General features: G+C 42.1%; 9 protein-coding genes across 13 annotated transcripts in view; 5 read left to right on the forward strand and 4 right to left on the reverse strand.

Moving 5' to 3' along the window:
* Nucleotides 1-10,430, forward strand: part of LOC308284036 (histone H1-like) — a gene marked incomplete at both ends in the record, with an annotated part of 44,595 nt that extends 34,165 nt beyond the window's left edge. The window contains one exon of the mRNA XM_080724568.1: nt 10,317-10,430. Coding sequence (XP_080580694.1) covers nt 10,317-10,430 — 114 coding nt within the window. The remainder of the gene's footprint in view (nt 1-10,316) is intronic.
* The window catches only part of LOC308284040 (histone H1-like), a gene marked incomplete at both ends in the record, with an annotated part of 409,737 nt that overhangs the window by 20,917 nt on the left and 363,657 nt on the right, over nt 1-25,163 (reverse strand). The gene's annotated exons all lie outside the window — the stretch shown is intronic.
* LOC308284073 (histone H4) lies at nt 5,917-6,228 on the forward strand (the record flags this gene model as incomplete). The annotated part of the gene is made up of 1 exon (XM_080724611.1): nt 5,917-6,228. The coding sequence occupies one exon, from the start codon at nt 5,917-5,919 to the stop codon at nt 6,226-6,228; it is 312 nt and encodes a 103-aa protein (XP_080580737.1).
* LOC308284064 (histone H2B-like) lies at nt 7,184-7,558 on the forward strand (the record flags this gene model as incomplete). Its single annotated transcript, XM_080724601.1, has 1 exon — nt 7,184-7,558. The coding sequence occupies one exon, from the start codon at nt 7,184-7,186 to the stop codon at nt 7,556-7,558; it is 375 nt and encodes a 124-aa protein (XP_080580727.1).
* Nucleotides 11,473-11,856, forward strand: LOC308284057 (histone H2A-like; the record flags this gene model as incomplete). The annotated part of the gene is made up of 1 exon (XM_080724595.1): nt 11,473-11,856. The coding sequence occupies one exon, from the start codon at nt 11,473-11,475 to the stop codon at nt 11,854-11,856; it is 384 nt and encodes a 127-aa protein (XP_080580721.1).
* Nucleotides 12,582-12,992, forward strand: LOC308284045 (histone H3.2; the record flags this gene model as incomplete). The annotated part of the gene is made up of 1 exon (XM_080724583.1): nt 12,582-12,992. The coding sequence occupies one exon, from the start codon at nt 12,582-12,584 to the stop codon at nt 12,990-12,992; it is 411 nt and encodes a 136-aa protein (XP_080580709.1).
* LOC308284038 (histone H1-like) lies at nt 14,597-23,664 on the reverse strand (the record flags this gene model as incomplete). Of its 5 annotated transcripts, none has more annotated exons than XM_080724575.1 (2): nt 14,597-14,779; nt 23,194-23,664. In XM_080724575.1, 2 exons carry the CDS (start codon nt 23,662-23,664, stop codon nt 14,618-14,620), a joined length of 633 nt encoding a protein of 210 aa, XP_080580701.1. In that variant the 3' UTR covers nt 14,597-14,617. The 5 variants fall into 5 exon arrangements, with proteins under 5 accessions (XP_080580701.1, XP_080580700.1, XP_080580698.1 ...); XM_080724574.1 differs by having other exon boundaries at nt 14,597-14,787; nt 23,184-23,664; XM_080724572.1 differs by having other exon boundaries at nt 14,597-14,809; nt 23,158-23,664.
* On the reverse strand, nt 20,479-20,889 carry LOC308284077 (histone H3.2; the record flags this gene model as incomplete). The annotated part of the gene is made up of 1 exon (XM_080724615.1): nt 20,479-20,889. The coding sequence occupies one exon, from the start codon at nt 20,887-20,889 to the stop codon at nt 20,479-20,481; it is 411 nt and encodes a 136-aa protein (XP_080580741.1).
* On the reverse strand, nt 21,633-22,016 carry LOC308284051 (histone H2A-like; the record flags this gene model as incomplete). The annotated part of the gene is made up of 1 exon (XM_080724589.1): nt 21,633-22,016. The coding sequence occupies one exon, from the start codon at nt 22,014-22,016 to the stop codon at nt 21,633-21,635; it is 384 nt and encodes a 127-aa protein (XP_080580715.1).

A 25,163-nucleotide genomic window follows, 5' to 3' on the forward strand; every position in this document is an offset into this window, starting at 1 on the left:
GAGCTTGTAGATTGGCTATTTTTGGTGAATGTTCCCCCCAGAATAGGGATGCTGGGGTTTAAGTGGTTAAACGCCAAGTATAATTATTTTCAATCTGTCCTAATGGAAACTGATATTCTCTCAAGTTTTCCTCATGACATAATGTTATCTTGGGGGTGAACGATATTATTTACCTTGTGTTAATGACATAAGGTGCCATCATTATTTTTTTTAAACTGATCGGTGGAGTTATAGGTAAAACCACAAATTGGCCTGTTATAGCGCCAACATGAGGCTGATTTCCGAAATTTGATGTGGAATTTCTTCCTCGTCCTAGTGGGAATGTGTGTGTGCAATTGTGTGATAATTGCGCTCTGCGTTTGTGATTTGAGGCATTTTGTCCAAAATGGACCAATCTTACAAACTTTGAAAGCCAATATCAGCCAATCAGGATGGAATATGGACAATCAGACAGACAGATACTGTCTACCGATTTGCGTGATTTTCGGACAAAATCTGTAGGAGTAGTGTACAGAAATGTGTTTTGCTAACATCGGCCTCATGGTGGCGTTAGAACAGGGCCATCTGAAAAATGTGGGGCAGAGGTTCTGAATTGGCATCCAGGGAGTGTGTGTGCTCATTTTGGCAGCAACCGGGCCAACGGCGCCGGAGATTAGCTGTACACAAACTTGGAGGACGGACGGACGCACGGACGGACTCACGGACGCACGGACAGGGGCGAAAACATACTCTCCCTCAGCCTTCGGCTGGTGGAGACAACAATTCATTTGACAAAGTTAAGTTTACATGGGTTGCATTTGTAGTCCTAAACGGCCATGTTGAGGACCAACACAGGTGTTTCAATGTATCTGATTGGCATAGAACTAATGTTCAAGCCAATCAGAACACCTGTGTTGGTCCTCAACATGGCTGCTGTAGGACTACAAATGCAACCCATGAATACATCATTATTTTCTGTTACAGGGGTGGCAGGGTAAGCAATAAGCATACTGTTTTAAAAATATCACAATGTGTCGCGTCATGATGACGTGTTGTGAGCTTGTAGATTGGCTATTTTGGCAAAGAGTTGTTATAGATAGAAAATACAGATATCAACCTTTTCTAAGTTCTCAAGAAGTTCATGTAGAAAGTGGCAAAAAAAGATCCTATCACACAAAGATTTGGTGTTCCCCCTGTATTAACTCTGAGTGTGTCATTAGTGTCATCAAACCACCTGGCCCTCCTGCTCCACCTGGCCCTCTTGCTCATCCTCTGCCAAGTCCGCCATGCTAGGATCTCTGCAAAGTCCCACATTTCCTCCTCCCTCCCTCTCTTTGCCACCTTCTTCTACCTCAAAGTCTTCATCGGAGGAGAAGAACACCCACCACTCGCAGTCCTGCACAGGCATTGTTTTGCCACGGCTGATGCTGCCGTCTTTCTCCTCGATGTCGAACCCCCTGTCCTACTCCTCCAACTCCTCTCCCGGGCTGAGCTCAAACTGGAACGCCCCTCCACCCGGGGGTAGGTAGCGGGCATCCTCGAGGGCGTCCAGGATGTCCTGAGCATCAGGGTGAATCAGGTCCGCCCACGTCTCCCACAGAGGATGGACGATGTAGTCGATGAAGCCCACCTGCAAGTGAGGACAGACGGATAGATGCATTCAGAAGATCAATTCAGACAGATAGTTAGAATCAAGCTTGTAGATCACGATTTTCATTTGGGTCCAGACTAGAGCAAACTTTGGATTTCTCTTTTGGGTCTTGACCCTATTTGAATCACAGGTTTAAATAGTTTAAATAAAACATTGGTAAACTTTATTTTGGGGAACTACAAGAGAGGTTACCAAAATAAGTATTTTATACAAAAATAAGTATTTTGGAGGGCTTGGGGCTGTGGACCTGGGTCTAAAATTAAGGATCTCCTTTTGTAAAAACGTAGCGGCAGAGAGGCACTGAGCTGGACTAAAAAAAAGGGTCGAGCAAGAAGCTCATTTTCCTGTTTTAAAATTATGTATGGGGATCTTTTATTTAAGTCTGCACATTTGAATATCAATTGGACTGAAATGTCTAGTAAGAAAATATATGGCATTTTATGCGATGATTTGTATGGTGGCACTTTCCCCTATAAAAACCTAGATGACAGACAGAAGCAGGTGTGTATTAAAAACATTTTGAAAAAAAGAGAGGTGTATGTGGCTGGTGTCAGTAAGAAGGCTGGCTGTTAGAGCAGTTGTTAAATGGAGCTGCTTCGTAACAACTGTTAAATGTCCAGTTGAAAACTGTGATGAAGATAAAACCATAGAACACTTGCTTGTCGACTTTCACAGGTCACAGTATATTTGGAGGAAAATTTCACTAATTGGTTTTAAAGTTAAGATTACTTATAATGCTGTTATGTACGGAGTGTTTGAAGAAGATCTGTCTGCCATGGACCAGGAGTTCATGCGGTCTATTGTATGTACTGTGGTAAATAAATTCTGGAACACACAAAGTGCCATGGTTATCAAACAGGAGGCCATCTCAGGAGAGGTGGTCCTCAAACAAATAATAACTGAACTGAAAAGACAGAGAACACTGGATTCCAAACAAAAAAGACTGAAACCATGGCACCTATTGACTTTGTAAAGAAAAAAGGGGGGCATTTGTTTTGTCCTAATATCTTCTACTTCTTTATGTTCTATATTTTTATTTTTCTATGTCTTTATATTTAAAAGCCTTTCCGGCCATGTGAAAAAAGTGGTAAAAAAAAATAATAATAATGCCCTTACATATATTAAAGTATATACTTTAATATATTATGTTCTTGTATTTAAATGCCTAATTTAATGCAAATGACTAATGCAAATGCTTAAATGATTGTAAAACATGAAATGATTGTAAAACCTGCAAATCTCAATAAAGTTTCTTTAAAAAGGAAAAGGGCCTTTCTGTGTGGAGTTTGCATGTTCTCCCCGTGTCACCTAGGGTAAAAATGTATCCTCACAAAAAACATGCAGTAATCCTGGTCTCTATACTGCCTCCCCCTGGCCAGCTGGGGCACCTGATGGAGGGGAAAGGAACTGTTTGGAATAACGTATTCCTTCCGCGCGCTACGTCCAACATGGGAAACTCCCCCTGTCAGGTGAAAAGAAGCAACTTACTTTCTCACGCATAGAAGGAAGCATGAGCTCAGTCCGTTGCTCTCCCCCGGTTGGCTGAGGGAGTGTAGTGCCCAGGATTACATTAGACAATTGGCACTGGGTGAAAAATGGGTTGCAAATTCGTGGGATAAAAAATAAAAACTTGTTTTCAGAGTGTAAAAGAAAAGAAAAGCAGATAAACAAGCTCACAGCACAATATGAATTGACACGCTGTGAGCTTGTAGATCTGCTATTTTTAATAGACAACACACTGTTACAAAATGATGAAGTGCTTAAAATGACTGTGATGCTGTATTGCTTCACTCCTTGTTTCGAGCTTTCAGATCTGCTATTTTTGTTTATTTGTGCGACACTGTAGTAGGGCATTCATTTATGAAATAATAATAATAATAAGGGTAATAATAATAATAATAATAATAATAATAATATATTTGTTATGTTTACTGCTTGGTGGAGATCAGTGTATTGAGAGAACTAAACAAACTTGGTCTATGGAGATAAAAAAAGGCCACAGGAGCAAAACTTGTTTGTCGTGATGCAATCTATAGCCCCTTTTCCACTGACATGGCCCAACACCACACCGCCACGTTTTCCACTACAAGAGCCTGGGTAGAGTGGTGTGAAAGTGGTACTAAACGTGGTACTAAAAAGTATCCATTCTAGAGTAGGTCTGAGCTAGGCCAAACAGGGCTAAACACTTCACTGACTGATCTCTCACTGACTTTTTATTTAGACCACCAGGATATGGTTGTAATATATGATAATAGATTCTATTGTGTTATAACCAATATTATAATCTAGTGTATTATAGTTATCATAGCAATGTATTCATATTGTATAGTGTATTATAATCACAGTTATAATCCATTATAGTGCATTATAATTAGGACAGTGGTAATACAAATTTATATTGTATTATAATCACAGTTAAAAGAGTACATTTGTTTCTTACCGATAGGGGTACTTTTGTGAAATGGAAAATATAGATATTTGTATGTGGTGTGGTGTGGAGTGGTGTAGTGCCGTGTAGTGTGGTGCTAAAGCTGCGGTCAAAAAGGGGCTATATGAGTGTGTGGTTAAGGTGACATGGATAAATGCTTGAAACAATCTACACAGTGGAAAAAGCGCCATAATGGACGAAAGCCATTGTGTTACAACGCAGTAATAATAAGAATAACAATAATAATAAGCATCGGCTGTGATGTGAGTTTTAGATCCTGCATGATAAGGCCCATGCTTAATAACATTTTTGTTAACAGTTGTATTAATAATGTATCAATTATTAATAGGCATGTTTTATCGTTAATGGACTCTATGTGTAGATGTGTGTTGGTATGTTAGGTTTTATTTAGCTTCACCATTAATAATGAGCCAATGGCCATATTATTGACTAGCAATTAGTAATGTGATGATGTCACCATCAATACATGTGACCTGATTGCGACCGAAATGGCACATGCTGATTCCGCCTGTCTGGACGCGTACACTTTTTTAAGGTCTATATGGGTTTGCCGCTCTGACATCATGCTCTGACATCACTGTGATGTCAGGGGAACCACTCTAAGAGAATGGATTTGCTGCTCTGACATCACGCTCTGACTTCACTGTGATGTCACGGGAACCACTAACAGAATCCCTTTTAAGCCCATATATGGAGTTCCCTGCTGTCATCAATATTAAGTCCATATCTAACAGGACTTCATTGGAATGCCCATAATTATATGAGAACAGAACATGAACAGAATCCATATATGGCCAAGACAGATGGCCAAGACAGCCCATATTTGTGTGGCTGGTTCTACAGACAGGGATCTCCATGTATTGGCATAAAATAAATCGTATGTATGATGTCAGATGTCATAGACGTCATAGGACCTTTACATAACGAATAACTGAGTAAGCATGCATGTTTGGGCTCTCACAGCTTATCTCCATATAGACTACAGGGCAGGCCAGATGGCTAAGACATGCGTCCTCGCCCTTTAGGGGCTTGAGGCGTCTTAGTTGGCCTATATGATCATATGAGCTATACAAAAGCTTTGTATGGCTCATATGCATGAACACCATCAACAGCTAATGAAGGATCAGCATTCAACAACTGGGAAAATAAGAAAGCTACACTAGAACTAGTGTCCGACCCGGTAGGCAACCACACTAATAAGATACACTTGCTTAAGCATTGTTAAGTTACAATTTCGCCAGTGTATCTTATTATGTATAAAAAGCTATTTCCAAATGCGCAAAGGTTAGAGTCACATATTGCACTTGATTTGAACTTGAACACATTGAAGGTAGTAACCAAGGAATTATGTGACTAAAACGAGAACCAGGGCAGCCATTATATAGCCTATTTTACAGAAGTGTTTGTGCGCGTTTGGGTGGGCTGGAGTTTTGGGCAACGCCCATGAGGTCTACCCTGTGTTCCCTCACTTGAAAATGAAATGCATAATATAATAAGGGTAATAATAATAATAATATATGTGTTATGTTTACTGCTTGGTGGAGACACATTGTACCCTTATTCCTGGCTTACTGATTTATAATATGGTATCCTAAAAAAGACACATACTTGAAAAGTGGGAATCAATTCAATACTTCCACCAACCAAGTCTCTCGTAACCATGCCCTGTCATGCAGAACCAAGAAGGGGGTGGGGTCTGGGCTGCAGCTTTTTTGGCAACGCCCAGTGTAGAGCAGGCTGCCTGTTCTCCCTTACGTCCTCAGAACACGGATATAAAGAGAGGGCTCTGAGTCCAGCAGGCATTCAGTTTTGTATCTACACAGACAGCTGCAGCAAAATGTCAGGACGAGGGAAGGGCGGAAAGGGACTGGGAAAAGGAGGCGCCAAGCGTCATCGCAAAGTTCTTCGTGATAACATCCAGGGAATCACCAAGCCCGCTATCCGCCGTCTGGCTCGCCGTGGCGGCGTGAAGCGTATCTCCGGACTGATCTACGAGGAAACCCGTGGTGTTCTCAAGGTTTTCCTGGAGAACGTGATCCGTGACGCCGTCACCTACACCGAGCACGCCAAGAGAAAGACCGTTACCGCCATGGATGTCGTCTATGCTCTGAAGAGGCAGGGACGCACTCTCTACGGCTTCGGAGGTTAATATTTTCGACTTGATCTATCAACAACCCAAAGGCTCTTTTAAGAGCCGCCCACACAGTTCTTCAGAGAGTCGATTCTATGCCAATGTGTTGTCCTGTACAAGTTTAATGTAAACTGCTAACTACCCTATATAGGCAAGCGTGCAGTAAACATGGATTTGACAGTATTACAACTGTTACTGACCAGCCCGGTCAGTATAAGCACTATAGTGCATTAAAAATCATTTGCATTTAAAATCACAATTGTATTTAATCTGATTAAATGTAGACCAAATTCACGCCCACTTTTGCCAGCCCTCTCACTCCCTGACTCACTTATATAAATGAATAAACTAAACTATGTTCACTTTTTACTGGGCTTCGGCGCCTGGGTGAAAACCATAGGACTGTAGAATGAGCCGCCTAATTTCATCTCAAACGATTACACACATCTTTCCGTTGGTGTTTGAAGTCAGAGACAGCGGTAGCTACACATAATAAACATGATTAAAGTATGTGGTTAAAAAGAACTGGGAAGGGAAATAAATGGGAATCAAGCTAAGCAATAGTCTGCTTTGCAGTTATAGTGACACTAATTTACAGATGAACACAGACTGTTCTAATTAAGTATTATGTTGTGCATTGAAAGACACTGGAATTGTCTATGGGCGTGTTGCGTATCATTATTCAATTAAATAATAAATATACCCTAAATGTATATAATATACTTTGTCCCAAACCGAGACTTTCCACATAGGAGGGAAAATGTGTCCCGCTCATTTTGAGGGACAATAGAGCATGTTGTAGGGCTGGGCGGTAAAACATTTTGCAGAAACTGACACCTCCCTCCTTGTGGCCGAATCATCCAATCCTGTGCAGGGATGTGAACCCTTCATTTACATGGGGTTGGTATAAATAAGGGTGCAAAGCCACGTCGGGAGTCATTCCTTCTTCAGTATCTACTAGAAAGAGAGCAAAATGCCTGAGCCAGCTAAGCCAGCGCCCAAGAAGGGCTCCAAGAAAGCCGTCTCCAAGACCGCCGCAAAGGGCGGCAAGAAACGCAGAAAGTCCAGGAAGGAAAGCTATGCCATCTACGTGTACAAGGTCCTGAAGCAGGTCCACCCCGACACCGGTATCTCTTCCAAGGCCATGGGCATCATGAACTCCTTTGTCAACGACATCTTTGAGCGCATCGCCGGTGAAGCCTCTAAACTGGCTCACTACAACAAGCGCTCCACCATCTCCTCCAGGGAGATCCAGACCGCCGTCCGCCTGCTGCTCCCCGGTGAGCTGGCCAAGCACGCCGTGTCCGAGGGCACCAAGGCTGTCACCAAGTACACCAGCTCCAAGTAAACTGTCCTGTCCTGCCTGCTCTAAAACACAACGGTCCTTTTAAGGACCACCCATCTTTTCAAGAAAAGAGATCAACCTCTTGCTCTTTAAATTATGAACAGTTTAAAGAGGCTTTAATTGAGCATTTAAATGCAGTATCTGTGTTAGCCTTATATATAGGATACCCCTATCGTAAACTTATTTGTCTAAGGCCAGAACTGAATTTAGCTCATGGCACTGAGTTTGTTCTTGACATTGACATGCAAATGTTTTTATGTTCGAAACAAACCCATTCATATGCAAATGTCATACTTTTCTTATTCTTTTTATTTATTTATTACTGACAGTCAACAAGTATGAGCATGATGGTAGCCTCTGATCTGACCTACATATTCTTCCTTTTTAGCTTGTAGTTGGTTAGGGTCCATAAGCACTGATCATGGTGTGTATAATATCCTATATTTTGTGTATATGACCCCCAAACTGACAGAGAAAAAACTAAACAAGAAAAAGTGACGTTGCCAAATGTTTTGAATAGTCAAAGTATGCAAGTGGTTAAAATAATTGTGATACTATTATGAACTTATTTTGCTGGGGAGTGGTCCCCAGACCCCTCTTGGCCACTTGCACTGTGCAGTGTGAAACTCAGCCTACAAGCCAAGGCCTACAACGCTACAAAAGTGCCTTGACATACAACCATGGATTTGGAAGGGGAAAAAAACATAATATATAGGCTATACTGTAAGTATATTGACAAATTCGTTTTGCTACATCCACAAACAACACTGCTATTGTGGTCCCTTACTTATAGACATATCATACAATTTGAGTATAAATGTGGTACATACACAATTAAATTGTGTCTTGTGTGTTTGACCTATGTATTTAGTTGTAAATGGCACCATTCTTCAATAATTACAGGTGTGAAATGAGTCAAAATTAATAATAACAAAACAGGAGCTTATGACCACAGTGTCCTCTCATAAGTTGCCATGCCACTGGACAGGTGTGCTTGCAGACACTGGGAAATGATGATTTTAAAACAAAACACTTTGACACAGATGACTTGTTTTACTTGTAATACATTGCCAGACATCTCCCCTTGCTGTGCAGTGAATATTTGCCAGGGTAATGTATGTTGGAAATATTTTAAAAGACAAATAACAAAGGAAAGTTGGTCAACATCTCTCCATGTAGCGAGGTTTTAAACGTCCCAAAACAAAACTCAGGAGTCCCTAGGGCTCTACATGATTTTATTAGGACGTGAAACTAGTCTGCTATCTGCTCCACTTGTTCTTTTGACTTAAAAACTTTTATTCACTTGTGTTTTATGTGTTTTTTGTTGAGGAGAAAACACAACTGTCTCAGTATTCTGCAGCACACAGAGCACTGACCCAGTGGGTTGAGTCTACATGGTTCTCATGTGGTGTTTAAGTCCAGCGCGTTCACTGTCAGTTTGTCAGTGTCAAGTTTCGACAAGACAGGACTAAGTTACTATAATGGCAGAAGTCGCACCAGCTCCAGCTCCGGCCAAAGCAGCCAAGAAGAAGGCAGCACCACGACCCAAGAAGACCGGCCCCAGCGTCGCTGAGCTGGTCGTCAAGGCCGTGTCCGCCTCCAAGGAGCGGAGCGGTGTGTCCCTGGCTGCGGTCAAGAAGGCTCTGGCTGCCGGTGGATACGATGTGGAGAAGAACAAGGCCCGCGTTAAGATCGCCGTCAAGAGCCTGGTCTCTAAAGGCACCTAGCCCTGAATACATGACTCTCATATACATGAGAGTCATGCTCGAACTTTAACATGAGGACCAGTGGGTAATCGAGCCCTCAACGGTTTGCGCTAGGAACGTCAGATTTCAAAAATAAAGTGCTTACCCAAGCCAACTTTGCTAACGATTTGACGCCGCACAACGTTCATTACACGCCGCTCCCCGGTTGTTGAGTAAAAAGCATTTTTGTCCGAAATTATTTTGTTTTCCATTGGACATCCGGGTCATTTCCTCGCTTACCCCCAAAGTGCGAAACTGCGCCCTCTATCGGCTGTAACTGAATCTAAACACATTGTCTTGTAGTGCCGAACATCTTCTCACTTGTTGACTTGACTACTTGAGAGAGACACATGAGCGCAAACACCGGAGGAGAAGGGAAAAGAATCAAGAAGCTAAGAATTATAACAAGTGAAGCTGTGAAAACCTACCTGTTACAGCGAAATACACCTACCAAGCATGTGGGGGCGCTGTGGCACAAGTGAGGCGCAGGTTGGATCATCATTTGGGATAAGCGAGGAAGTCCAATGGAAAACAAAATAATTTCGGACAAAAATGCTTTTTACTCAACAACCGGGGAGCGGCGTGTAATGAACGTTGTGCGGCGTCAAATCGTTAGCAAAGTTGGCTTGGGTAAGCACTTTATTTTTGAAATCTGACGTTCCTAGCGCAAACCGTTGATGGCTCGATTACCCACTGGTCCTCATGTTAAAGTTCGAGCATGACTCTCATGTATATGAGAGTCATGTATTCAGGGCTATAAAGGCACCCTGGTCCAACTCAAAGGCACCGGTGCGTCTGGTTCTTTCAAAATGAACAAGAAGGTTGAAGCGGTGAAGGCGAAGAAGCCTGCTGCTAAGAAAGCCGTCAAAGCAAAGAAGCCCGCTGCCGCCAAGAAACCCGCCGCGGCAAAGAAGCCCAAGAAGGCTGCAGCAAAGAAGCCCGTAGCCGCAAAGAAATCACCGAAGAAAGCCAAGAAGCCTGCTGCCAAGAAAGTAGCAGCAAAAAGCCCGAAGAAGGCCACAAAGAGCCCCAAGAAAGTGGCGAAGAAGCCCGCAGCAGCCAAGAAATCTCCCGCCAAGAAGGTTGCCAAACCCAAGGCAGCGAAGAAAGCAGCCCCCAAAAAGAAGTAAACTGTCAGTTCCACATTTATACCCGCAAAGGCTCTTTTAAGAGCCCACCACCTTATTTTATAAGAGTATCCTCAATTCTACTTCTATGCACCACGGACCACGTTCACATGTGAGAGGGCCCCTGCTAAAATACATTTAATGTATTACAAGGTTAAACATCGTAGCTCGCCTGTGTTCTAATCCAAACTTTTTCCTTGCCTTTTCCTTACATGATTGCAAACCCACCCACCACCCATGTTGGATATTGTGTTAAACTTCAACATGAAAACGACATGAATAGTAAGTATCATATAGCATAGGGATTGGATATACATCGATTCAAATGAGCTTTATTGGCATGAGAAAACATACGTTTATATTGCCAAAGCAAGTGTCAAAAATAAAATAAAAACAGATGAAAATGGGGAACATATATACCGCTGGAGAGGGTACACTTTATGTTGCATTGTGTCATTTTATACAGGGTATAAACAAATAGCACTGTTTTTTCCTCAATCACATTCAGATAGTATAAGAAAATACATAAAACAAAGAGAAAGACTCATATCATATCGATAAGAAGAGTTGACTAGTAATATTACTGTAAACTGCTATGACCAAAAACGAATAGGGGATTGAATTGAATTGTGTTTGTGTGTGTGTGTGTGTGTGTGTGTGTGTGTGTGTGTGTGTGTGTGTGTGTGTGTGTGTGTGTGTGTGTGTGTGTGTGTGTGTGTGTGTGTGTGTGTGGGGGGGGGGGGGGGTAGCTGATGATCTGCCTGTCCTCCCTTACGTCCTCAGACTCAGAGGAACCTCCTTCTTTGGGGATGAACGCAAAGATTTTAGACAGGGGGCAGGGCTCTGGGAGGAGCCATAGGGAGGACGATGATGCTGATTGGAGGGGAGCTCAAACACACGCAGCCCGCGCTCTCATTCTTTGTTGTGATTGGTGGGGATGCACCCAGACTTTACTTTCCTTTCTTTTGTCGAAGTTATAAAAAGTCTCGCGCGCCTCTCAACCAGCACATTTCTTCGAGCTACTACTCCAGAAATCAACTAAAAAATGTCAGGAAGAGGGAAGACCGGCGGAAAGGCTAGGGCGAAGGCAAAGACCCGTTCATCCCGTGCCGGACTCCAGTTCCCTGTGGGTCGTGTCCACAGGCTGCTGCGTAAAGGCAACTATGCCCAGCGTGTCGGTGCCGGCGCCCCCGTCTATCTGGCGGCAGTGCTTGAGTACCTCACGGCTGAAATCCTGGAGTTGGCTGGAAACGCTGCCAGGGACAACAAGAAGACTCGCATCATCCCCCGTCACCTCCAGCTGGCCGTCCGCAACGACGAGGAGCTTAACAAACTCCTGGGTGGAGTGACCATCGCTCAGGGCGGTGTTCTACCCAACATCCAGGCTGTTCTGCTGCCCAAGAAGACTGAGAAAGCTGCCAAGAAATAAACCTGCTTCATTCGTTTGACAAACCCCACAAAGGCTCTTTTAAGAGCCACCCACTAGTTCAATTTAAAGATGTTTTTCCCCAGTTCTTAAACATGTATATTTTATATAAGCTCATTTAGTCATGAGCATTATGATATTGGCATTCGTAGGCAATGTAATACTTTGCATGCATCGTGCCTCAGTTAATTCTGCATTGAAAGCCGATTTAACACATTAATTACATTCGTGTTAAATATTGAGACAAGATGCCCTCTCAGTCAACAATTCAATATAACTGGGCATAACGGTTTACTGGTGTATTTATTTGTAGGATTAATTGACTTTCTACAAAACAAATAAGCATAATGGTCCGTGATGGCAGATCTTTGGATCACATTGATATAATTGGAAAAATGAATTAGAGTATGATTTTACTATATGCATACATATTCTTTATACAACAAAGCATCCTTGTGTCGTTTGTTTCTTTGTCATATCTCATATGACACACAATGTATTTTCAGTGGTATTCCATCCATAGTATTAGCTATTACAGCAGCTCCAGCGTGAAGTGTGAAGTGTTCCCCACCAATCGGTAGAAAGTGACTTATGGTACCTCCCCAAAGAAGGAGGTTCCTGACCACTGACCAATCATAGAATGACGGCGTCTTGCAGACACTAATAAAAGGCAGCCGTTTGCGCTGTTTTCACATTGTAGCCTACACTCAACCAAGTTAGAAGAAGCCATGGCAAGAACCAAGCAGACCGCTCGCAAATCCACCGGCGGTAAAGCGCCCAGGAAGCAGCTCGCCACTAAGGCGGCTCGTAAGAGCGCGCCGGCAACCGGTGGAGTGAAGAAGCCTCACCGTTACCGCCCTGGTACAGTGGCTCTGAGGGAGATCCGTCGCTACCAGAAATCCACCGAGCTGCTGATCCGCAAGCTGCCCTTCCAGCGCCTGGTGAGGGAGATCGCCCAGGACTTCAAGACCGACCTGCGCTTCCAGAGCTCCGCCGTCATGGCTCTGCAGGAGTCAGCCGAGGCTTATTTGGTCGGTTTGTTCGAGGACACCAATCTGTGCGCCATCCACGCCAAGAGGGTGACCATCATGCCCAAAGATATCCAGCTGGCCCGTCGTATCCGTGGAGAACGTGCTTAAACTCTCGCTGTCACAACCCCAAAACGGCTCTTTTAAGAGCCACCCATCTTTTAAAGTAAAGATATTTTCCACTTAATGTAGATGAAATTCAAGAACGGTAGGATCATATTGTTTTAAAAAAAAGGAGCTTTATTTGCAAATTTTGCATGAGAAAACATACGTTTACATTGCCAAAGCAAGTATCACAAATACAATAAAAACAGTTGAAAATGGGGAACATAATACAGTTGGAGGGGGTACAGCATTCAGTCGCGTTGTGACATTTTATATAGGCTATATACAGGGTACAAATAACAGCATTTTTTTTACTCGAAATGTATTTAAAGGTATCAGCTCTGTTTCATACTGTGCAGTAGGTCTGTATGTAGTAGTAGCATACAGGTTGCTTAATGTTTATTGAAGTCTCAACTATTTCAGTCTTCTGCTGTCTTTACCCCCTTCCCCACTGATATGGCCCCAGTGTGGGGGCCCCCCGCCCGCTTGTGCCAGGTTTTCCACTACAAGGATCTGGGTAGAGTGGTGTGAAAGTGGTACTAAGCTAGGCCAAACACATGATTGCTCACTCACTGACTTTTCATTTAGACCACAAGGATATAGTTGTAATACATGATGTAATACAGATTCTATTGTAGCCTATTATGATTGTTGTGATCCATTATAGTGCCTTATAATTAGGGTAGTTGTAATACAAATGTACCTATATTGTATTACTATTAATCTATATAGTTAAAAGGGTCAATTTGTTTCTTACCGATAGGGGTACTTTTGTGTAATGGAAAATGTCGATGTGGTGCAGTTGTGTATAGTGTGGCGCTAAAGCTGTAGTTGAAAGGGGGCTTTTGTTTGTGTGTGTGTGTGTGTGTGCGTGCGCGCGCGCGCGCGCTAGAGAGGTGTGGGGGTGGGGGTTGCAATGCAGAGCGGTCTGCCTGTCCTCCCTTACGTCCTCATTTGGAGCACATTAGGGCAACGTCTCTTTAAGAGCCACCTATTTATATTAAAAGATTTAACCATTTAACCATTAACAATGTCATGTTTACATTGTAGTCTGTCTTATTATGATTTAGGCTATGTTATAGATTGAATTGCCGTATATCAGTGAAAATATAATTATTTCACATGGTAATAAAATCCCATATTGGTCTTTTGGTCCTAAGCAATTCTATGGGTGTCAACATTTATTTCCCCGTAGTCTACTTTATTATAGATGTAAATCAACCATCAATCCGTAGGGTAGTAGTTGGGGAATATTTAAATCAAGTGAAACCATGTAGCCTATTAGTATTCTCAATTTAGCCTAATCGGGATTTTGTCATTCCATTTTAGCGCCAATTGTTTTCTATATTGCACTGCCAATGTAGGCCTGTTGTTTTAATCAAATGGTTCTAGGCTATAAGAATCTGTGGTTGGATATTGAGCTTTGGGGAAACAAGATCCTAAACAATTATAAGAACGCATTTAATATTTACTGCACATTCATATACCGGGGGGGGGGGGGGGGGGTTATATATACACACACACACACACACACAGACTATTAAAATGGAAGTCTTTCATTGAAGTCGTGGGTGGCTCTTAAAAGAACCTTTGTGGGGTAAACAGGACAATTCACTTTCTTTTTTTTTTATTTACTTTTTCTTGGCGGCTGCCTTCTTGGGTTTCGCCGCCTTGGGCTTTGCCGCCTTCTTTGCTGGTGCTTTCTTAGCGGCGACGGGCTTCTTCACCTTCTTGGGACTCTTAGCTACAGCTTTCTTTGCAGCTGCAGGCTTCTTTGCCTTCTTGGGTGATTTCTTAGCGGCTGCGGGCTTCTTGGCTGCTGCCTTCTTCGGAGATTTCTTTGCCGCTGCGGGTTTCTTGACTGCCGGCTTCTTGGCAATGACTGCCTTCGTAGCGGGCTTCTTTGCCTTAGCTTCAGCCTTCTTGTTAAGTTTGAAAGACCCAGAAGCACCGGAGCCCTTGGTCTGAAGCAGGGTGCCGTTTGCTACCAGCCTCTTAACGGTGTTCTTAACGATGACCTTCTTCTTGTCCACGTCGACGCCACCGGCGGCCAGAGCCTTCTTGAGGGCGGCCAGAGATACACCGCTCCTCTCCTTGGAAGCTGTCACAGCATTGACGATGAGATCCTGGACGCTGGGACCGTCCTTCTTGGGTTTAGCGGCGGCCTTCTTCTTGGCTGCTTTGGCCGGGGCGGCGGCAGCTGGAGCCGGGGCGACTTCTGCCATTTTCTTCGGGTTAGTATTTCAGGTGCACTGAACTAAAGTCTGAGTAGGGAGACTGATGGTGAGAGAGGAGGAGGGGGTGGAACTTAAAGGATGCGTGAGAACCATGTAGACTCAACCCACTAGGGCAGTGCTCTGTGTGCTGCAGAATACTGAGACACTTGTGTTTTCTCCACAACTAAAATCAAATACAATACAAATGGAAATCTAGATTAAAGTCAAATAACAAATGTAGCAGATAGCTTACAAGTTTCACTTCATAATCAAATCATGTGGAGCACTCAGAAGTCTTGCGTTTTGTTTTGAGACGTTTAAAACCTCAGCTATACACTGTTACAAGGAAAGTATTTTGTCATCATTCCTCTGTTAAGTCTTTTAATATAGAATACCCTGCTCCATATTTGCTGCAGAGCAAGCTGAGAGGTCTGGCTTTGGAATAAAAGCATAACAGATCGTTTGTGGCAAGGCGGTTTGTTTTAAAATGAAAGTTTTGTGTGCCTTCAAGCACAAACACAGTGCTGCTGTTGGCCTGCCCTGTGGCATGGACATTTGTGAGAGGGCACTGGTCATTTATCCTTGTAATTTGCCCTTATATTTATAATATTATCTGTTATGTTTTCTATATTTTTTTCTATATCTAAATCTAAAGGCCTACTTTGGACTTGAGGTTGGAAAAATAAGTGGGGATAAAAAAAAAGAAAAGTAATGCCTTTTCATGTATTTCCTGTACTTATTTATTTTAATGTAATTACATGCTTATAACTGATTTGTTGCAAGAATGTAATTGCTTAAAATTATTGTAAACTGCCAATTTTCAATAAAGTTTTTTTAAAAAGTCATTTCTGTTGAGCTCTTGTTGTGTGATAGTGATTATAAGGAAATCCAGTCAGTTCGCCCAAAATCCTTTTCGCCTCAGGCGTCTATATATATGTACGCAGTCTCTGGCTGACATGTTTCAGTTAATTCCACACATTCATCATTTACATTTATTCAATGATAGCCATGGACAAGCAATTAACATTAAAGATATATTTCACTTTTTTTTCTTTTTGCCATTTTATTGTCTAATCAGGCTTTTGGGAACACACAGGACAGTTTGAATTGCTTGATTCAGTATTTGCATATTTTATATACATTTCCCTCCTTCTAACTCCATTATAACCACGATAGATTCAATGAAAACACCCATCTTTTTTCTGGTGAAAAAGCAGGCTGTGTTTATTTTTATTTGTATTTATTCTTTCCGTTTTTCCCCCACATTATTCAAAATAAATGAAATAATCACACCCAATGTGAAGTGAGCGGTGGTCGTGCTTGCATAACATCTTCAGACTAGGATTTAAGTCTAGGATCTACAGGCTATGCTACACACACACACATTTTGCTATGGCAAAACGCTGAGGAAAAAGGACACATACGACATATGACATCACTAGACAAACATGATGCTACGCACACACATTTTACTATGGCAAAACGCTGAGGAAAAAGGCTACGGACACACGCACAGCTACGGACACACACATTTTGCTATGGCAAAACGCTGAGGAAAAAGGCTACAGACATATGACATCACTAGACAAACATGATGATACGCACACACATTTTACTATGGCAAAACGCTGAGGAAAAAGGCTACGGACACACACACAGCCACTTATAGGAACGGTTTGCCCCGCATTTTACTATGGCAAAACGCTGAGGAAAAAGGCTACGGACACACGCACAGCCACTTATAGGAGTGGTTTGCCCAGCTCAAAAAGGATATTGAAAAAAAACACTGCCTGTTCACGTATTGGGTGCCAGGAGTCGATGAATCTATCATGGTTAAAATGAGTTTGAAGTTACAATGGGTTTAGGAGTGTGTCTGATAAAATGAATATCAATTATATAAATACTGAATACAGCAACCCAAAGGTGAGTGAAATGTCCCTGTACAAGTGTATTTTCAGTTGGGTTTTCTCATTTGTTTGATCACTGTTTGTGATAAATAGTTATGCCTGGGTCACTTTGTTTGCTTTCATAAAACACCTGTAACATTGCAAATACTGACCTCTGCTAGTGACATGACTTACAGTAGCACTTGAAGACCTTGCGGTCTTATGCAAAGGCTAACATGTAATATAGAAAGCATGTCAATTAGAGATGCCAGGTCATTTGTAGACTTGGCATCCCTGTTTCCCAAACAGTGGGTCGGGACCCAATTGTGGGTTGCACTCAAGTAAAATTCCATTTTCTTTTCCTACATTAAAAATCATTTTACAATACCTTTTAGAACAAACACACAAACAAATCTAAGAAAGTCCATGAATAAAAAATAATAATAGTAATAATAATAATAGTAAGTAAGTAAAACACCTTAAGGGCGAGAAGTGACCACAGGTAGTGGGGAAACAACAGAATGAAAAAAATTGTGTGTGTGTGTGTGTGTGTGTGTGTGTGTGTGTGTGTGTGTGTATACATTTCCCCCAAAAGTGTTTAAAATGTAATTGCTTTGTTGTACAGTGTTCTTCTTAAAAGTGGTAAAAAAAATAACAACACTTTTTTGTATGGTGAACAGTTCAAGTTGTATTAAAGACTTTCATCAATGGTTGAATTTACTCCAAACTGAGTGTCTTAACAAAACCCAAAGGGAAGACATTGTGTAAAGATTCTCAAGTGTTTATCACAGTTTCTATATTTCAATTGTATCCCCCCAGAGTGGATTAGTGACACAAATAACAATACAAACTTACAGATATGGACTCAATCACCATGGCAACAAAAGACGGTGGAATGCCATAACAGACAGTAGTGGTGTTATGTTTGTTATGGTTGGGAAACTAATCAAAATTCCACTCTGAAATAAACTATAATTTTGTTAATGGGTTTTTAGACCAGCCACACAATTAAACTCACTCAGCGTTATGTATAAAATAACCATGTGAGGATGTTACTGTAGGGTTAGATACAATTCTACTAACTCTGTAATTTGATTACAATTATTTAAATATATTCTGAACTTTTCCCCCAGATGCAGTGGAGACCTCTTCAACCCCCAATCTCCACTTTGAGAAGACACTGATAGACATGCTATTTAGATCTACACACAAACCCTTACTTAAAGATGGACGATGGGTCATGAATGATTCAGAGCTTTGTACAGAAGTGGCTCATTCCAGGACTATGAATATCTAATGTCCCAGAAGGGGAAGGTCATTGTCTTACACTGTTGCACCGGCCTTCTGTAACGATGCAACTCGTTGTTGAAAATGCACGCCCCACCCTGGTATGCCTTACAAGTTGCACCTTTAACAACTTTCATGGCCTCTTTTGGCAATTAAAAGGCATATGTCAAAAATGAACAATCAGTTACACTGTGATGTGTTGTGAGTTTCTCGATCCTGTGTTTGTCATACAACAAAGTATATAGTATTTAAGTATACAATGAATATTTGAACTTATATGTGTCCTGTGTTATTTTCTTTACTTCTTACCTGTCCTGCTCCACCCTACCACTGTACCCTATCTTATGGAAAATAAAAAATGATGGGTCGAACAAGAGAGAAAACGAATAACTTCAGCCGTCTTTACACCTGTAAACTTGTGATGTGGCAATAAAGATGATTCTCATTCTGACTCTGTAGGCCTAGTCAACAGGACACATACTCAACTTCTAGTAAACAGGACCTATAGTCTCAGTGGTTCTCAACACATTATTTATGGGGGGGGTCCAGTAAAAATGACAGAAACATTGGTCAAATTGTTAAAAATAATATATGAGGCATTGTGAAAATAAGCGATCTACAAGCTCATTGTGAGCTTGTCGATCGTCTATTTTCATAATATTTATCTGTGGAAACAAGTCAAACAAGTCACATTTCAGGGTGTACTGGGGAGTCGGCGGTTCATGATTACTTTGGAGGGGTCACAACCTGAAAAGGTTGAGACATTTGAGCGATTTTGTTGTTGTTGTACTTTTCCAAACCGTGCACTGTCCCGGTAAGAAAGTTTAGTATTGTTGAAATTGTTGAGTTGGACATATGCCCATATATGGAGATCCCTGATGTCATCAACATTAAGCCCATATTTTGGAATGTCAGTCTCATGTGGTCTATGACATCAGACATCTATGATGTCAGTTTTTAACTATATAACTTATCTCTTAGCAAAATGCAAGCAGACAGGTCGCTATATGAAGCCGGTCAATGTGTCATATGGCCCAAGCACGTGACAAAACAGTGGGAGGAGTAGTGTGACAAAATAAAGTCCATCTGGAAAGATTGAAAGAAAGAAAGTCAGACAGACAGACAAGTACTATTATAGTCCACCACACTAATAATAAGTGAGCTTTAATAGGCCTATAATTTCCTTTTTTATTAAGTTGATTGTTTTTTGATCCAGCACCGTGTATAAAGTACAATTAATAACAATAATGACATCCAGAAGAAAGACCCTTGGAATAAATCCCACGTGCAGAGGATGCAAAGGTGGCTTTGACAGAGTGAACCATGCAGGCGTATCAATCCACTCAAAGGGTCTTTTCTCTGGATGCCACTGTACTGCATAGAACCGATACTGGCATACAAGACCCAATATAATACTTCACTGTGTAAGTAATTATAGTTTGTGTTAATGTAATGTATTATGAGTAATAATGAATGCTTATAACAATAATTATACAGTGTTATAAGCATATTATAATGGTATTAGGCTATATGTTTATAATAGACAGAGGATTGAAGTGTAATAAAGTCAAACATTATTTTGTGTCTCAGTACAATGCCTAGAGACAGCTATTGTATGCATTTGATTTTAACAATAGCTGTCCAATAACTGTCCGTCTTTAAATGTGGATATGATACAAGGATGGACCAAAGGTTTCATACAGCAGATAGAAACGCCCTAAAAAGGACACATGCAGTTCGCTTGCCTTCTGCATAAATTAAATTATAAAGGATCCAATTGGGTAAGAAATACCGGGTTTTGATAAGTTATTTATACTATATTGATAATAACTGACACACAGATTGCATGTAGTTTATTAACAATAACCACCTTAAAGTGAGTTCCTCATACGCTGGCATCACACACTCACTGCGTGGATATATTACCTACCTTGTGTTGGCAATGACTAAGTTCATGCCTGAAATGTGCTCAAATGCCTCTTGCGTAGGTGTATAGACCATGTCTGCGTCTACCCTATAAACAGCAGGAAAAATGCTCTTCAAATAATACATTTGGTGGCTCTTAAAAGAGCCGTTTTGGGATTGTGACAGTGACAGAATAGTTTAAGCACGTTCTCCACGGATACGACGGGCCAGCTGGATGTCTTTGGGCATAATGGTCACCCTCTTGGCGTGGATGGCGCACAGGTTGGTGTCCTCGAACAGACCGACCAGATAAGCCTCGGCCGACTCCTGCAGAGCCATGACGGCGGAGCTCTGGAAGCGCAGGTCGGTCTTGAAGTCCTGGGCGATCTCCCTCACCAGGCGCTGGAAGGGCAGCTTGCGGATCAGCAGCTCGGTGGATTTCTGGTAGCGACGGATCTCCCTCAGAGCCACTGTACCAGGGCGGTAACGGTGAGGCTTCTTCACTCCACCGGTTGCCGGCGCGCTCTTTCGGGCGGCCTTAGTGGCGAGCTGCTTCCTGGGCGCCTTGCCACCGGTGGATTTACGGGCGGTCTGCTTGGTTCTTGCCATGGCTCCTTTTATCAAAGTTGAAAACGGAATAGCTGAAACAGAGCAAACAGCGGCCTTTTATTTGCGTCTCTGAGACGCCGTCTTTCTCTGATTGGTCAGTGGTCAGGAACCTCCTTCTTTGGGGATGTACCATACATCACTGCTACCGATTGGAGGGGGACACTGGAGCTGCTGTAATAACTATAATGGAATAGCATACACGTTTCCAGCGAAATGTATTGCTTTATGAGTATGGAGACAATAGAAAATATAAACATTTCTACTTGAGTGACAAAATAACATGACACAACAATGTATGTTCTGGTGTATAAGAACAATAACTCTTGTCATAAATAACACCAATTAATATATTATTCATATAACAATGTGACATTAAACCGTAAAATCGTATGGACGAGAACATCTTCCTTTCACTTGAATGTAGGCGTAATTAATGCAACACTAAGAAACTGCCATGCGTCTACAAATCATTAATAGACCTACCCCACACAGAAAATGCATGGCTGTGGCTGACATGACAAGAAAAAAAAGAAAAAAACGTTTTGGCGTATGATAATTAAATAGGCACAGATTGTAGTCATTACATATGTGCAGGCGGCAAATTATTGCATGTGCTTATCCAGTCAGTTTATATAAGGGATTAAGGAGCACCAATACATTCTACAGGATTCAATCTTTGTATTGATATAGTGGGTGGCTCTTAAAAGAGCCTTTGTGGGGTTTGTCAAAGGGGTAAAGCAGATTTATTTCTTGGCGGCTTTCTCGGTCTTCTTGGGCAGCAGAACAGCCTGGATGTTGGGCAGCACACCGCCCTGAGCGATGGTCACTCCACCCAGGAGTTTGTTGAGCTCCTCGTCGTTGCGGACGGCCAGCTGGAGATGACGGGGGATGATACGAGTCTTCTTGTTGTCGCGGGCAGCGTTTCCAGCCAACTCCAGGATCTCAGCGGTCAGGTACTCGAGCACAGCCGCCAGATAGACGGGGGCGCCTGCACCGACACGCTGGGCATAGTTGCCTTTACGCAGCAGCCTGTGGACACGACCCACAGGGAACTGGAGCCCAGCACGGGATGAGCGGGTCTTTGCCTTCGCCCTGGCCTTTCCGCCGGTCTTCCCTCGTCCTGACATCGTGTAGTTGGTTAATTTCTGGAGTAGTAGCTCGAAGAAATGTGCTGGTTGAGAGGCGCGCGAGACCTTTTATAGCTTCAACTAAAGAAAGAAAAGCAGAGTCTGTGTGCGCCCCACCAATCACAAAAACGTATGAAAGCGCGGGTTGAGTGTGTTTGAGCTCCCCACCAATCAGCACTAGTGGCGTGATCGGTCCTCCCCTATGGTTCCTCCCCATCTCCCTGTCTAAAAAAACTTTGCGCTCCTCCCCAAAGAAGGAGGTTCCTGACCAGAGAATGACGGCGTCAAGCTCTTACTCAAAATGAAATGTGTGGTTTCATTTCACACAAAATCTATATAAAATGTCACAATGCGACATAGCTCTGTTTACACAATGCTGTATGTACCCCTTCCAATTGTATATTATGTTCCCCATTTTCAACTGTTTTTATTTTATTTGTGACACTTGCTTTGGCAATGTAAACGTATGTTTTCTCATGCCAATAAAGCTAATTGATTTACATTTGACAAAATATACTATAATACCACGTGGTCACGTAAATAAAGGACACAGCCAGCCACACACAGGCTACAAACTAACTGGACTAGCAGAAGGCAAACATTAAATCTGGCATATTATCTGGGTATATTATAATACTGTTGGTAAAATAACATCCTCAGTAGGCCTATTAGTGGTCAAGCTAAATAAAAAGTACAAGCTTCTACCGGCTATTCTATTGCAATCTCTCGAGCCAGAGTCAAAGGAAGAGAGACAGGCGAGTGGGCGTCGGCCCTTTCTTTGATCTGGGTTCCCAGATTGATTCTATTGTAATGAACACATTTAACATCGTAAAAAATTATATATATAGGATATATCTATATCTATATTTATACTATAATTTAGGTGTAGTAAGTTATAATCAAATAATTGACAATCAATCCTAAAGCAGCACCAAGACATAATTACAATAATACAAAAAAGGAACTCTTTAAATAATAATGTGGGTGGCCCTTAAAAGAGCCTTTGTGGGGTAAACTTCTGTTCTTGTGTATATCTTTACTTCTTCTTGGCGGCTGCCTTCTTGGGTTTCGCCACCTTGGGCTTTGCCGCCTTCTTTGCTGGTGCTTTCTTAGCGGCGGCGGCGGGCTTCTTCACCTTCTTGGGACTCTTGGCCGCCTTCTTGGGACTCTTGGCTACAGCTTTCTTTGCAGCTGCAGGCTTCTTTGCCTTCTTGGGGGATTTTTTAGCGGCTGCGGGCTTCTTGGCTGCTGCCTTCTTGGGAGATTTCTTTGCCGCTGCGGGTTTCTTGGCTGCCGGCTTCTTGGCTTTGACTGCCTTCTTAGCGGGTTTCTTTGCCTTTGCTGCTTCCTTGTTCATCTTGAAAGAGCCAGATGCGCCGGTACCTTTGGTCTGAACCAGGGTGCCTTTCGCTACCAAACTCTTGACGGCGATCTTGACACGGGCCTTGTTCTTCTCCACATCGTATCCACCGGCAGCCAGAGCTTTCTTGACGGCAGCCAGGGACACACCGCTCCGTTCCTTGGAGGCGGACACGGCCTTGACTACAAGCTCAGCGACGCTGGGACCGGTCTTCTTGGGTCGGGGAGCTGCCTTCTTCTTGGCTGCTTTTGCCGGGGCGGCGGCTGGAGCTGGGGCGACTTCTGCCATTCTTTTCTGGTGATTCGTCTTTCAGATGTACTGAACTAAAGTCCGACTGGAGAGTGTAGACTGATAGAGAATGATAAGCAGGGGGTGGAATTTAAAGGATATGTGAGAACCATATAGACTCAACCCACTAGGTCAGTGCTCTGTGTGCTGCAGAATACTGAGACAGTTGTGTTTTCTCCCCAAATAAAACCATATAAAACACAGGCAAATACAAGTATTAAAGTCAAACAACAAATGGAGCAGATAGCAGACTAGTTTCACATCAGAATCAAATCATGTGGAGACCTAGGACTCCTGGGTTTTGTTTTAGGACGTTTAAAACCTTGCAACGTGTAGAGTTGTTGACCAACGTTCCTCTGTTGTTTGTCTTTTAAAATAGTTCCAACATACATTAATCTGATCAATATGCACTGCACAGCAAGGTGAGACGTCTGGCAATGTAATAAAAGTAAAACAAGTCATCTGTGTCGAAGTGTTTGGTTTTAAAATCAAAACTTTTCAGTGTCTGCAAACACAACTGTAGACCTGTGACATGGTGACTTAATGAGAGGACTCTGCGGTAATTGTTTAGCTCTTGTTTTGTGATTTTTTTTCTTTAGAGAAACATGACATATTTCAGTTTATTTCACACCTAAATCTAGAATCTGTATTTTCACCTGTTCAATGGCACACTTACAAATAAATACTGTACGTCCTGCCAATATAAGCAGACTTCGAGTGCATGGTATTGTGACACTTTGTGTGACTATGCCTACATGCTGTGTTGGAACTGAGTTTATAACAATCCATATGAGTGGACAATCCACTGCATAAATCAGTGGTTCTCAAAGTGCAGATAAATTATTAGTATCACAATTATTTTAACAACGTTCATGTTATACTTTGGGCTTTGGCTATTAAAACATATATAGCCTACATCTTTAGGTCTGATCAGAGGCTACTATCATGATAATGTCAAATAATAATAATTCTGTAATTTAACACTCATCCAACTTTCATCAAACTCTCAACATTATTGTAACTATCAAAGTGTGTGCTTACAAAACGGACAATTTTGACAGGTAAACATTGATTGATTGATTGAATTAGAGGTTTGAATAGGAAAAGGTACAGGACCATACAGTTCAGACAGGTACAAGTTCAACTAAAAGGTTAAAAAAGCGTTTGGCTTGTTAAAATGAGGTCTCTTTTACAACTCATACAAAATACATAGTTCAATGTAGTGATGATTTGGGTTGCTCGTCTTATTTAAATCCTTCTGGTTAAACATTTAAATATTAAGTACATTTGGCGAAACCACAGTGTATTTGTATCTATTTGTGTAGCTTACTACGGTAGAGACCAACCAATGTGACAAACTGGTACAGAGGTAAATTAATGATAAACCCCAAAATGTCAGTGCCTTGTTCTCAAATGAATTAAAAAGTTACAAGATTGATTGAGAATATATATAAATAGGTACAAGCAGCTACTGAGTCAGTCTGTTGAACCGTATTGTC

This window comes from Nannobrachium achirus, assembly GCF_963921795.1.
Source record: "Nannobrachium achirus genome assembly, chromosome: 4".
Classification (NCBI taxonomy): domain Eukaryota; kingdom Metazoa; phylum Chordata; class Actinopteri; order Myctophiformes; family Myctophidae; genus Nannobrachium; species Nannobrachium achirus.